General features: G+C 34.7%; 1 protein-coding gene across 1 annotated transcript; it reads right to left on the bottom strand.

Moving 5' to 3' along the window:
* Positions 1-1,787: 1,787 nt before the first annotated feature.
* LOC107479110 (protein CTR9 homolog) lies at positions 1,788-14,763 on the bottom strand (the record flags this gene model as incomplete). The annotated part of the gene is given in 24 exon segments (XM_052258921.1): positions 1,788-2,113; positions 2,768-3,070; positions 3,307-3,378; positions 3,492-3,758; positions 4,320-4,544; positions 4,663-4,770; positions 4,859-4,960; positions 5,679-5,774; positions 5,907-6,065; positions 6,144-6,224; positions 6,964-7,227; positions 7,311-7,403; positions 7,535-7,603; positions 9,382-9,474; positions 10,052-10,152; positions 10,563-10,647; positions 10,892-11,106; positions 11,222-11,281; positions 11,373-11,493; positions 11,986-12,039; positions 12,934-13,034; positions 13,755-13,949; positions 14,079-14,145; positions 14,592-14,763. Coding segments are annotated over 24 exon segments (3,243 nt in total). The 3' UTR covers positions 1,788-1,942.
* Between the last annotated feature and the right edge of the window lie 370 nt (positions 14,764-15,133).

The raw sequence follows: 15,133 nt of genomic DNA, 5'->3' as shown, positions 1-15,133 counted from the left end.
ATACACCTATACTATTTTTTAGTTTACATGACATATTATGAGTTCAGAATGATGTTCAAGTCAACCAAAGATGCATAAAATGATACCAGAGGCACAAGAACAATACTCTGCTTCTAGTTACATTAGGTATAGGACAACAGAACTAGTTACACTCAAATTCCCAAGATATATATTCAAATACCAGCCATATACACCTCTACTATTTTTTAGTTTACATGACATCATATGAGTTCAAAATGATGGTCAAGTCAACCAAAGATGCACAAGGACAATATTTTGTTTTTAGTTACACCAGGTATAGGACAACAGAACCAGTTACACTCGAATTCACATGATATACACCCAAATACAAGTCACATATACCTCTACTATTTTTTAGATTACATGACATAATATGAGTTTAAAATGATGTTAAAGTGAACCAAAGATGCATAAAAGGACACCAGATGCACAAGGACAATACTTTGTTTCTAGTTATACCAAGTATAGGACAACAGCATTATACTCGAAATCCCTTGATATACACCGAAATACCAACCACATACACCTCTATTATTTTTTAGATTGCAAAACATAATATGAGTTCAAAATGATGTTCAAGTCAACCAAAGATGCATAAAATGACACCCAATACACAAGGATAATATTCAAGAACAACAGCACCAGTTACAGTCGAATTTACTTGAAATACAGCGTAAGATTCTATTTATACAAACTTAGTTCCAAACATGCAAAATTTCACAACAACACAAAAATATACGTTAAACTATTTGTGAAATAGTACGTAAAACAGTTATCATCTATTGAACAGTTTGACCAGAACAATAATATCTACTTTAAACCAAGAATACATAATGAATCTACTTAATAAATAGAAATACTATTATATAGTGTTTCGCGTTTGAAATGCAAAAGAGAAAAGTAAAAAACCTCGAAGATTAGTTAAACGGTATCTTGAATAATCTTTCTTCTTTCAAATCTTCACGGTTGTGGTTTTGATGAGAAAGAAGAACCGTCTTTCGTAATGGTGACTTCGTGAGTGAACGCACTATTGAAACGGTTGAGTGGAACGCGTGTGTACACACTCGTATACGTAAATGTGATTTTTGTTGCGCTTGACTTAACTTGTATAACTTGTAAATCAAAAAGACTTGTATGTATAGTAGACCTGTTCAATTTATATATAAATAGAATAATTGAGTCAATTTGATTTTATTTATATTGAAATATTTAGGATAGGGCGTATGACCAATTCTAATTTAGGACATCTACATAATTTTATATACAAAAACCAATGAATCAAACCGAATCGGAACAATTAGTTTTTTAACTAAGCGTTGTCTTCTTTTAGAGAAGAGAAACCCAACTAAAGACTGATAGACCCTAATAGTCCTTTTCATATTTAGCCGCTACACTCTCTCATTGTGACCAACTACTTTTTCGGTCGAGTTCGCGACTTATTTAGACTTCAGACTTAATCGTTCATTGGGTATTGTTACCTATTGTTGAATTTAGCTTCTTGTTATTGCAACTTTATTTAATTTATTACTACCTATTTTATACTTTAATAAGATCATAAAACTTTATTGGTGCTATACATGTATTTATTTGTATATTTTTAAAATTTACATTATAATATATTTGTATTTTTATTGTTTATTAGAATTTTATATATTATTTTATTATAATTTGATTATTTCAATTGAATCGATTGGACCTCTAAACAGGTAAATCAATAGGTAATACAGTTTGATGACTCGTTCGGTTTTCATAACTTTGCTACAAACTAACAGAAAACTTTGGCCTTTCTAAATTAAGCATTTCCAAATTTATACATATAGATATCAGGAACTGAAAAAGCATCACAACACTGAATTTGATCATCACTAGAAGACAATATACATATCTAACCTGTACAGTCCAAAATTTAATACTGTTCCTACTAGTCACTACCATCATCTCCATTTGTCTTAGGCTCCCTAATTTCTCCATCACTCAGCTCCATATCAGCAGAATTTTCTCTTATAGGACTTGATTGCCGCATTATTGGTTCATCATCATCAGATTCTGATAACGCTTGCCTCCGGCGGGCAATGTTTGACGATGGTGCAGCCTTCAACAACAATAAGGAGGAATTAAATGATCGGACTAGTCAATATGAATGAAGCAAATAAAAGCTTGCAAAAGGTATAGATGACCGTGTTTGTACAATAATCTGAGGGCAATAGTGTAAATCATTTGTATATGCTCGAGAAATGTCATTCACTGGCAATAAAAAGCAAAACCTTCCGCATCAAGACTAGATAACAATTAAAACAAATTATACAGGATTAAAATACAGCATTATTATGGAGTGTCACAGATATCATATGTGAGACCTTGATGAAATGATTCCTGCTTTCTTATTGATCTATATCATGATCTCTAGAATAACTTGGTTTCATTGACTCTAACTCCATGATGGATATAACAACGCACACTTGTCACACATCCTAAAGTTGTTCTACTGTGAGTTTGTCATATAGATATAAAAATAGAGTAGAATTTATTGCATTATGTTTAGACACCATTGTAATCAGTAAATCTACTCTATAGAACTTTTTTGCTTTATTTTTTTTAGCACCATGCCAAACTAATCCCAAAAGTAAGTCCATCATGACAAGCTACCAAAAATATATTTCAACCTAAAAGGAATGAGGAACTGAGGATATAAACAAAAGAAATAGAAGGCATTCCAAAATTTAAATTTCTAATAATCACAAATTACCATATCATCTTCTGCATCAGAATCTTCAAGTCCAGCTGCTGCAAGAAGATCCTGAGCATTCCCTTCAGCATCATCATTCCCCATAGTTTGGGGCTCTATGTAGTTATCAACATCTTCATCCTCCATCTCTGGTTCATTCATCATATCGGCTTCTCCTTCTTCATTGTCATAGTGTGATTTCGAGTGCTTATCCTTCTTTCTCCTCTTTCCACCTTTCTTTCTCCGTTTCTCGCCAGTCCCACCCTCTTCTTCTTCTGGTGTCCTTTCCCTTCGTCTTGAGTGTGAGCTGCTCTTCCATTGTTCCTAGAAATATAAATAGAGCTTAGACCTTCCGAGGCACATTATCTTCCCAGTAGCACCCACCTCAACCAACTTGAACAACATTCACAAAGGATAAACCCCATATCCATCTGTCTCATTCATAAACAACAAAAAACAAAAATTTAAACATAGCACTCAATGTGGATGGAAACCCAATAATCCCTAAACCAAGCATTGTATAACTTTATTCTCTGAGAAGGAAACCCGGTAGTCCTTACCTTAACACGCTTAAAATGTTCCTCCTGTTGTTGCACCCTCTTCAGTTCATCCTCTTGCTTTCTCCTTTCCATCTAATATCAAATTAAGAAGAAAAAGCAAAGCAATTTATAAATTTATGTAGAAAAAAAAAAACGAAAAATGGGACATGCATATTGCAGAGACCAATCAATTATGGATAGCGCACCTGAAATTTCCTTTGCTCTTCAGCCTTCCGTCGGGCTTCCTCGGCCAATGCAACCTGACGAGCAAGTTCTTGCCTCTGTCGCACTTGCTGCTCCTCACGCTCAGCTGCTTCAAGATGAACTTTTGCAGCCGAAAGTAGGTGGTTGCAGTACCCAACATGAGTGTCAATTTTTTTCTCATCAAACCCATGAATATGAAGGTTGGATGCAGCAGACAACTGACTAAATACTCGAACAGCATTTTGCAGTTCTGCTACAGTTGCTCTCACCTACCATTAAGAATTCAGATAAGTTAGACAAACTTTTGCATAAAAAGAGTCCAGTGCAAGGTGGCCCAAAAATTAGGGTTTTTTTACATGTAAGGTTCGCTAGTATCTCATAGCCTGAAGTAAAAATCATAGATCCATGTTTGATGTTTGAGGAAATAGTAGCTTATATTGTGGTTAAGGGTTCAACAACCACCCAAACATGCAAAAGAACAACTCACTCTCCATGTGGAGGGTGTCTTTGTGTTTATCATCCACTAGATCCACTAACAATAAAGAATTATGGCATAAGCAGAGTCACAATTTAAGTGTAAGACAATAAGAAATTACAGACAAGTGTCACATCAATCATTCATCAATATATTAGAATAGATGAAGTTTCTGCAATGAAACAAGGAAGTCTTTATGGGAACAACAATGCAGTTCATGATCTTACTTTAAAGAACCTGCTATAATTCATGGGAAAAAGTAGACAACCAGAAATGAACATAATGCCACCTATGAGCATCTTTCATCAAACAACTTAACAAATTTAATAAGATAGATTCAAGGGATTGACAAGACCTCATCTGCAGTCCTTTTTGCCTTCTGTAATGTTGATGCTGAAAACTTTTGCATCGCAACACCTGCGTCAAATCTTAATGTATAGTTTGAGGGTGCCAAATGGATTGCCCTTAGTAGAGTTTTTATACAATCTTGCCACTGTTCTGCTTCATAATGAGTACGAGCTAAATATAGAAGTATTTGTGAGTCTGTGTTATAAAAAAACTTTCGCAAGCAATTCTGATACTGCAAAATTAGAAAGGTAACATTTTCCCAGAAAGGAAAAGGAATGTCATCAGCACATGATTCCTATAATACTTCAGCAAGAACTTAACAAGCAAAACAAATTAAACACGGGATATACCATTTTCACAGCCAAAGAAAAATTTCCCTGAGCAAAATAAACATGGGCCAAATTTATCCAAACATCGGGCATCTGGACAAAAACACTACCACTTGCAGCTTCTTGAACCTAAAAAAGATAGAAATAAATAAATAACTCCAGTATATGAAAGTTTATGCCATGCATATCCCAAATATAAGCAGATATATCAGGTAACCTGAGTGAAGATATCCTTTGAAACATCAAAATGGCCTTTCTCAGCTAGCACTACTCCAGCACCATTGGCAGCATATAAATTTGCAGAATGCTGAATCAGAACCTAATCAAAAATTATAAAAATAAAAAAAAACAAGCAAATTATATTCATTATTTTTCATTTATTTTGATTAAGGGCCAACACCCTGAATAAGTTTAAGCTATTGGATGGAGGTTTAAGGTGGTTTACTTCCTATCAGTGCCGCCCCTCCCAGCTTAATGCAAGAGTACTACATCATATATAGTTGCTGAAATTAAATTTTAATTTAAGGGTGGGGCCAGCACAGAGCAAACTCCTAACCATTTGATATAATAGCATGCCCTAAACCAATTCACCAAAATGCTTAAGCCATGACAAACACGTTAATATGCATACGAAATGAATGAAATGCTAAGATCAATGGGATTGATGCATCCAAGGTTCCGAAGTCCAAACCAAGGTCTGCAAACCAAAAGCTGAGGTGAACTGATAGGATTAGGGATCTAGCAGAATTAGGGAATTTTATTGATGAATTAGGGATTGTAAATCACAATCCCTATTGAACTACACACTTGGGTCTAACCAACTCTAGAGAGAATTTCCTTCTCCTGAACTAACAAACTGAACAGAATTTTCAAACTGACTGAAAAAACTAACCAACCCCTAGTACTTATAGCCAGCAGCTAGGACTAGCATTACTGCTCTAGAATCTGCCAAACGGGTTTCTATCATAAACACAAACATGCAAAAATAGCTCAAGACGGCAAGACAGAAAAGTGAGGAAATAATAAAATAAACCTACTCGTGTATAGAGTTCCTTGGCCTTTTCCAAATGAGTAGCTTCTAGCTTTGGATTTCTCTTCTCATTCCGAACGGCTGCAAAGTAATTCCAGTTTCCCTATTCATTACAGAATCAGCGTATCAAAATAATTATCATGCTTCGACATTTGTGAGGACCAAAGAGCTACACAAAGTACATCTAGAATGAACAAAAAGAATAGACACGTTTATGAGCACCAGAAAGACCTACAAGAGCAAGAGTAGCATATGAGTCCTTCCCATCAGTTGCATCACTGGCTGCCCGGAGAGTTTCTTTTGCCTTTACCCAATCATCATTTTTCAACTCCAAATCACCAAGCATAGATAATGCATTTGGACACTTTTCATTCACCTTTAGCGCATCATGAACCTACAGAGAGTAGAACTGAAATTGTGAAGCTATGCAATTATTATAGAAGCAACAAACCAAGATCAGGGATATTAGTACCAGCTCAATGCTTAACAGAATGTTGTTTCGAGCCTTTGCGATTGCAGCTAACCTCAGATACGCATCAATATAGTCTGGAAACTGAAATTGAAAAAAGAAAAAATAAAAATAAAAAAGGAATTCATTAGAGATCAATAATGGAAAGCTGGAAACCATATTGAATGTGCAAAGAATAATAAAAGATGGCAGCCAAGATACAACAATGTAGGCAATGATTGTAATAGAAGCCCTACTGCTGAAAGCAGTACAACTTCTTCAACTAAACTGAGGTGTTCTATTCATTATTGTCATGAAGCAATGTCCAACTGTTAACAGTCAATACAAACAGAACATGTTTGATGCAATGCCTTATAACAAGCTCAGTGCTCAGACCATGCTTAAAAAATAATTCTTAGGAATGTGGTGTGTTCAATACCAAAAAAGAGGCTGAAAGCATTGTGCACATGGGGAGTTCACTAAATGGTTACATCAGCTACCATTATGGTAGTAATATAATGATTAATGAAAATACATTTCATTACATACTCAACAATTCAAATATATTAACCGGAAGCTAGAAATATAATAAGTGGTGTGGATAATCCGGAAAGCTCAAAAAATGATTGGCTATTAATTTTATAGCATTCAGCTGTAAAAACTCTATTCATGGCTTCAGCGAACTGTTTATTAGATAAATAGCATAAAGTAAAAGAAACAATAAGAGTCATAAATGATCATCATATTTGAGACTACAGAAAGGTTAATATTCTTGAGTCTGTCAGTAGTGGGTAGATGGATATGCAAACAAAATGCACATGATGTTTATTTAAGATACACATACCCTGAATAATATTAGGCGATACAATATACTTGCAGTTCCAGAATCATTTAACTGCTCAAGTAATCTGGCCAGGTTAAAGAGCACTGTGACTTTATCCCAGGGCAAATCTATATGATGACCGGTACTTTCAAGCTTATGAAATAATTGCATGTCCTTAAACTGTAGTGTAGAAGTAGCAATATCATTGGAAGACTTATTTCCCCCATTAATAAGAAAAAGCCATATGCCGTCACCCAAAGCCTCTTTAAAAGTTTGTTGAGCAAGCTGATAAAAAGAAGAAATGAAGGATTAAGTGTGTGATCATGGGGCCAAAACAAAATCAATGCAGCATTTATAGAATTACAAACCTCAAACTCTCCCCTTTCAAACTGAAGGACACCAATATTATTGAGTAATTCTATTGGTACGTCTTGGCCTCCCTTCTTAAAAAGAGTACGAGCCTGTACCGGGTTTACAACAACCAGATTAAAAATAGATCCCAGAACTTCAACCATCAGGTGTTTTCCTAAATTTTAATTGGATGAGAGAAACTTTGCAAAACAATTTATCAAGTACATAATAAAATTCTTACAGTTTTAAATGCATCGAGGGCAGATCCTGTATCAGACAGAATCAACAATTCACCCAGTTCAAGAAATGCCTGTACTTAAAAGGAGAATATAAGATTAAACCAAGAGCTAGATATAAAGTTTTGCTCAACTAATTACATAAATATTTAGAGAAATGAAAGGAACCAATTTAGAAAATTTAAAGGCTTATTTTCTTTCAAATTCCTTTTTTTTTAAAAAAAAGTTCTAAATTTATTTATGCCACATTGTTTTCAACCTGTTTCCTGTAGGATTTTGTAAAGGTAAACAAAAATACCTAATGAATTTCACTCTCAACAGTTTATTTCAAATTATCACAAAAAGGAAGGGCTCGTAACAGTGTTTACGAAACAAACACTTCAGGCAAAAACCAAGGAATGCTGAATTTGTAATATTTGTAAATACTCAAATATTATCATTTTGTTGATAGTTGCTTATAGAAGATAAGATAATTTTTTTAACCAAAGCCATATGCTTCACATACAGTCAACAACTTTCGTCTTCGCCATCTTAATATCAGCTACATGAGAAAGTTATCAAGCATTTATTCTATAGTTTCAAAACAACAATCAGTTCACAGGCCACAAAAAATTCATTATTATGTTAAAAGTATAATATATATACTATATATAGGCAACCAAATAAGTTCGAACTCAGAAATAATCCATAAAAAAATAATGCTTAAGTGCTTCTTTTCCTTATAGATATGTATCACATGGGAAGTGTCGTGAATGGCAGGGACAAGGAAGCAAAGAATTACAGCATGTTAATTGTTTCTTAGGCCTAATAGCCAGACCCAACAAGATGAATAGGTGACAGAACATGGACCGTATCATAAAACTAGGGAATATCAACAACAAAGAGGTCATATTTCAGGATGACACTTGGCCCATAATCAGGGATAAACAGAAAGGAGGAACAGCTAATATTGGATACCCTTGATAATTTGGATATCAAAAGTTTTATCTCTAAGGAAGACAGAAAAGATGATGGATTTACTGTAGATGTTAAGGAGATTTCACTGCGAAAACTAATTGGAGAAGACCAAGATTCAATAGCTAATGAAGAGGGAAAAGATCCTAAGGACCAGCTGGGTTTCTAGTGTTCCTATTTCAGCATTTTGTGAAGGAAGAAAAAGTGAAAAGAGTGAAATGATAAAAATCTTGTTTCCTGAATTCCTGTTTTCGTTTGTTATTTTCACTATTTCCTTTAAGGGGAAAAAAAAGAAAAAAAAGAGGAAATAAAATGCTCCCCCTCACAATGAATTTTGGATGCTCCTTCCGAAAAATGAGATCGAACATCCTTAAACAAAAAGAAAGCCCTTTCTCACTAAATAGAGCTTACATGGTGCATTTCCCGTATTGAGTCGTGAATTGTATGTTCCTAATGCTAATTAATCTGAAAACGTGTTGCTAAAATTACAGTAACGCTTTTTTATTATTTAGTAACATTTTTTAGAAGTGTAGCTAAAAAAGCATTACTAAATGTAAAAAAAGAGTGTGATTTTAATTTTAACGACACTTCATAGCCACCATAAGCATAGGAATACTAGAATTCACCATATATATATATATATATGTGTGTGTGTGTGTGTGTGTGTGTGTGTGTGTGTGTGTGTGTGTGTGTGTGAAAAAACAGGTTCAGATACCAATTCTAGTTATGAACAAAGGCATAACTGCCCACTTTGAGATGGATAACACTTTTCATGTGAACAAGGCAGAGCTTACATGTGTAAATCTTAAAACAAGTGAAGGAAGACAGGGAAGTTGGGAGAACACGAGACTGGTCTTTAATAAAATTTAGAAAAACACACAATATCAGCAGCTTTCACCTGGGCATCACGGGGATCAATTTTGGTTGCTTTTCGAATAAAGTCCTGGCCCTTGTCAGTTTGACCAAGCTGAACATATATGTGTGCCAGTGCCTGTAAGGAGAAACATCAACACAAAAAATAGGAAATAGGGAAGTGAGTTTACAATAATTTTTCAGAACTACAACTGCTTTATTTGTATAGCTAATACACAGGTAAAGTAATCTACAAATGTGTCTACAAGGAGCGCCCAAAACTTCAGTGATTTTACAATAACTTTCAGCAGAACACGTTAAGAAACCATAAAAAAATTATTGGTAAATTAACAACTCAAACTGGTTCTGAATAGTGAGTAATCATCAGTCCTCTGATAATACTTACCAAGAATACCTTTTTCTAACATTCCCAAAACACACTTGAAGAAACTGATTAGTTTTGGGTCTGTTGGCATGCCAAAATATATAACTGACCATTAAATAGTGGTTTAATAATGCTTATTTTAAAGATTGATCATTATTTTATGGAATATATACCATATTCAACCAAGAAAAGTGCATGTCCTCAACTGATGTTTCCCAAACATGTATATCTAACTCACAAAGATAATGACTCTTTCAGTTGCGAAAAACACACTGACCCTAAAAGAGAAATGATATTAAAGGATGTAAGGTACATCCTGTCAGGCACTCACTTTTAATGTCTCGCAATTATCCGGGTACACCTCCAGAACCTTTTCAAAATTTGACAGGGCACTTCTGAAATCTCCCAACTTTAATTGCACTTGTCCTAGACCTGGAATCAACATAAAAGAGAAAAAAAATTAAAAATAAGGAAGAACAGGCATTTGGTGAACAATACCAATGACTCTATGAAAACAGCCTTCAAATACTATTGCTGATCATAAATGAGTAAGTTATACAGAACCTCAAACGAATATGCTACATTTGCTACAACATGGAAACAGATCTAGTAAAATCGCAATATCAAAACATGACTGCCCGCTTGAAGAACACATTCAACATCTGCTATTTTCATTAAGAAAGAAGGCCTACAAATACTGAATCAAGATATACCTAATGAAACAAAAAATGAACACGTTTCTACCATAAGTTTCATAGTTGATTAAATTTAATTTCTTTCACTGCCATATTACAATGTTGTAGCCATGCTGTAAAGTTTCAAATCTGAATGAAGCAACCAACCATAATAAGGAAACACAAATTCATGAGGCTTGTTGACTTCCTTGACAGATGCCATGTAATACACCCCTGCTTTGTCATAGTCCCCCTATGGTCAAGAGGAAAAATAAAAAATTAAAAGATTACCAGAGAATAAAATAGTAACTTGCTAACACTAAAAATTTAGAACATGCGAAGAGAAGACAAGAAAGTAAATAAGAGTATTGTAGACAAGAAGACAGTAAAATCAATAACTGTTTCTTTTATTTGCAAAAACAATAGCAGGGCCTAAGCAATTTATTAATGCCACTCAAGGGAATGTTGCCAACAGTAGAGAGAAATTTGCTTCCAACCTTGCTATGGTAAGAGCGCGCTAAATTATAATAAGAATGGGACTTTGTTGGACCATGATTGGTGACAGCTAATGCAGTTTCAGTCAGTTGCTCAACCAAGAAATGTTGACCAGTGAAGAAAAAATGATTTGCAAGATAATTCAGAGCCATTGCACAATAAGGGTATATCTCAAATGCCCTCTGCATCTTTACCATTCCCTTTCTAATTCCAGCAGCTGAAAGATACTACACAGTATCAGAGTCGGTCCAATACATGAGAAAAAATATATATTACAAGTTATACGAGACATATAAGGTGCCTAAGAGCATGATACAGTGGAAAAAGTGGACCTTCATTGGTACGCAAGTCCATTATTGCAAGTGCTACAAGAGCCTCAACATTTTCTGGATCTAGCTGAAAAGAAGGAAACCAGGAAACATACAGACATCAGTACTACCAAAGCAACATGACAGCATATCCATTGGCAATTAAAAGATTCACTTGCCTGCAAAACTCGCTCAAATGCCTGTCGAGCCTTTTCAAATTGACCTAATTTGTAGCGACATAGACCTATGCCAAGCCTAACAGGTGCAGGGCAATCGGGATAAACTTGCAATGCTCTCTTCAGGTTTGCAAAAAACAAAATATAAAAAAATTAATAATAATAATAATAAACCTGTGTTAACTTGTGTTGATACCACTTAACTGCCACTATTCAAACAACTTAATAAAGCTCACCATCAAAATAAAATCTCTGCTTATTTAACTTTATATCATTTATCTAATCCACTGAAATTTCATACAATAAGCTTTTGCGCAACAATTCCAACACTAATCTGCAATCCACTGAAATTTTGAAATGCATGTCACCATCGCTAATTGTTCTACAAATGGTTTCACAAAACTTAAAACCAATTGAAGTTATTCATTTGAGTGGAGTAATAGTCATCTAGTTTTGAGTATTGTCAATTCTTTCTGAATCTACTCAATTATTCTTTGGTGACAATAAAAAAATGTGAATGCATATCAACCTAATGGTATATAGACATGTCAATGTGCATATATAAATTGTAAACGAGAGAGTTCTTTCTACCAGCAAAGAAGGTTTACCAACCTTGTACAACTCAAGTGAGTCAGAATACCGCCCTCGGTTGAACTCAACACAGGCCTGTAGATATTCACTAAAGTTATTAGTAGAAACACAGTACTTATATAGAATAACTAAACAAAACTTCAAACAAATTCCAGGTTGTAGCATAACAAGCACAGATGGAAAACATTCTCTCTAAAGGCTGGGAAAAACCAATGATAGATGTAGAAAATTTGGGTGATGGCATGGCAAAAGCATTGCAATTTAAATTGCTAGCCAGTAGCAACAAATTAATATACTTTAATTGCTTAGCATTCAGTTAAGGTCTACAGTCCTATATTGAGAATATATAGAGACAAGCCAGCAAATTTGATCCTCTAAAACTGAAAAAATTACTGGAAACAATTATTGATATATCTGTTTTCATTTTATTAATAAGCAAGTATTTTTATACTTCTATTAAAAAATCATTTTGTAATTTTCCAATAACCATTTGGGGTTGAGAAAGGGAGAGCACGACTAGGACTGGGGTTAAGAAGAGGTACTGGTTGGTCATACACCTGTTAATGTCTTTTACTGGAGAATGGTCTTAAACTTGGTGAATTTGGATTCACGTTTACTCCCCCAAAATCCCATTCTCCTGCCACTTAACGTAAGTCCTTAATTCTCAAACATGCTTTGCATATTTTGTTCCAAAATCAGTTGTAGATACAGAATCAACTATAGATATAAGCGACAAATAGTTATTTTTGATTCTCCTACTATCCTGTTTGGGATGTTCTCGTATATATATATATAAGTGATTTTATAAACACTATCCAAGGATTTATTTTGTCAAAAGATAGACAAAAATACCAAACATAAATTACTTTACCTTCAAATTGACTTAAAAAACCTCAATTATATCTAAAATCAATCACATACACATGCATAAGCTAAAACCTTGCACACATGTGGACAGACTCAATAAACCTGGCCGAGAAGAGCAGGAACATTATCTCGGTCTCCATCTAATACAATCTTAAATGCAGCAGATGCCTGCTCTACTTCTCCCTTTGCAAGCAAAAGTTGACCTGTAAGCATTAGCTATGTATCAATTTTGCAAGTATCTAGAGCAAGAGGCATTCTTCTAATGACGGGACAAACGTGAAGTTCAACAAGATAAATGATGGATACTCATAACTTTTGAGGAAATATCCAGAACATAAAATATAGAGTGAGAAAATATCAAGAACATAAAATATAGAGCAACCAATATGCCATCAAGCAAAACAACTGCATGTGTCATGACCACAGAGTTTATCAGATAAATAAGAATGCTTCAGCAGTAAAAACTAAAATACAATAGTAAGGCTAATTTGAGATGATATGAGCTCATCTCTAAACTCTAAAGTGAAAAAAGAAAAATGAATTCAGCTTATACCAAAATGGCGTATAATCATCTTACTTTCTTACTTTATAACCAACTTCAGAGCAGCTTTTTATTATTAAAAAATGTTTCTCAAATAGGCTAAAAGTATAAACATCTACATGATGAGATCAAACACTATCAGAACAATAACTTTCAAAACATCACATATGTTCAAATACTATTCAGAACAAAACTTGTTTTGGAAGCGAGCTTCTTTGTTGTAATGCTAAGGCATCTATGAATACCTAGAAGCTAGAGCTCTTCTATGGTCCATGCCAACATAAAATTAGCAGGTATCATGTTCCTCATTGTGAAATTACAATGCTTGATTCAGTTCCACTGAGACATAATAATTTACATAAATAAACAAACATATGTACACCTTTCCCAACCCATGTCGAGGGCTCATGCATGTCGATCCTCGATGCTTTATTGTAATATTGAGTTGCCAAAATGAAATGCTCCTCCTTTTCTCTTTGTTTAGTCTCAATTTTCCCAAGGTAGCTATAGTATGCCCCAAGGGCATTTAATATAGCAATCCTCTCATATCTAACGTCAGCATAATAGTCATCGATTTCTGCAGAAAAGGAGAAAAGCAACCAGCACAGTTGAACTATATTAGAACCTAATTTAACATCAAACAATAACAAAAACATAAGATTGACACAACAAACCCCATCAAAAAGAATATGCAACCAAGGTATACCCGGGCTGGATCCCTCCTCCAAAATCTGGCGAAATTGATCAATTTTTCCCTGCTTGAAATACTCCCTCTTCACCACAAGAAAAATATAAGCAACATTAGGAGTAAAGAAAGGAGCAGTTGGTACCAAAGACAAGCAAAACAAAAACAAACAGGAATTATACTAAATGGGCATCTACATCTATAGGGAAGACTTGAGTGACACTGTAGCACATCTATAACAGACAATAATGGCAAATCATCTATCAAGCTCCAAGTTCAAACCACTAGTAGCATTATTGGTTTATCTTATCATTCACCCACACAATGGCTTTGAGTTCCAAAAGCTAAACCTAACATGCTATCATAACAAAGGTGCAAACCAACTCACATCACACAAAATAAGAGCAACAAACAAATGCAAGAAAGCAAGCATCTTTTTTGTTTTCAAAGTTTAATTCCACAAGTTGAAACTTGAAAGCAGAAATTGGGTTCGATTCCGAGAAGAAGTGGAAGGCAAAGAATGAAATTACGAACCGCGATAATGAGCCAGAGATCGAGAGGGGCTTGCTCGGCCTTGAGGATGTCGAGGATGTCGGAGGCGTCCCTGGGAAGCTGGTCGAGTGCAACCCTAACCTCTTCCTCCGAGTTCTGCACCGGGATGTACACCGATGCCATTGGTTTTCCACCAAGATTCTCGAGAGAGAAGGGGGAGCTTGTGTCTTGAAAGAGGAAAAAAAGAGGTTAAAAGTAAATACTAAATAGGTAAAGTAAACGGAGCCTTTGTAGTCACCAAAAAAAAAAACGGAGCCTTTGTACTAATTTTATCCTGAAATTTTGAAGACACTAATTTGAACTTTTAAATTTGACTTCGGACTATATGCAACGGAGCCTTTGTAGTCACCAAAAAAAAAAACGGAGCCTTTGTACTAATTTTATCCTGAAATTTTGAAGACACTAATTTGAACTTTTAAATTTGACTTCGGACTATATGCAACTCTCCGTGTGAATCAGCAATCGAATGGGGTTATATGGCATAGCCCCTGCGGAGGGATGGCAAAAACCCCGGCGGTAAATTC

This window comes from Arachis duranensis, chromosome 3 (genome assembly GCF_000817695.3).
Source record: "Arachis duranensis cultivar V14167 chromosome 3, aradu.V14167.gnm2.J7QH, whole genome shotgun sequence".
In the NCBI taxonomy this organism is placed as follows: Eukaryota; Viridiplantae; Streptophyta; class Magnoliopsida; order Fabales; family Fabaceae; genus Arachis; species Arachis duranensis.
The sequence above is the reverse complement of the archived record's forward strand: the minus strand, read 5'-3'. Positions and strand labels throughout refer to the sequence as shown.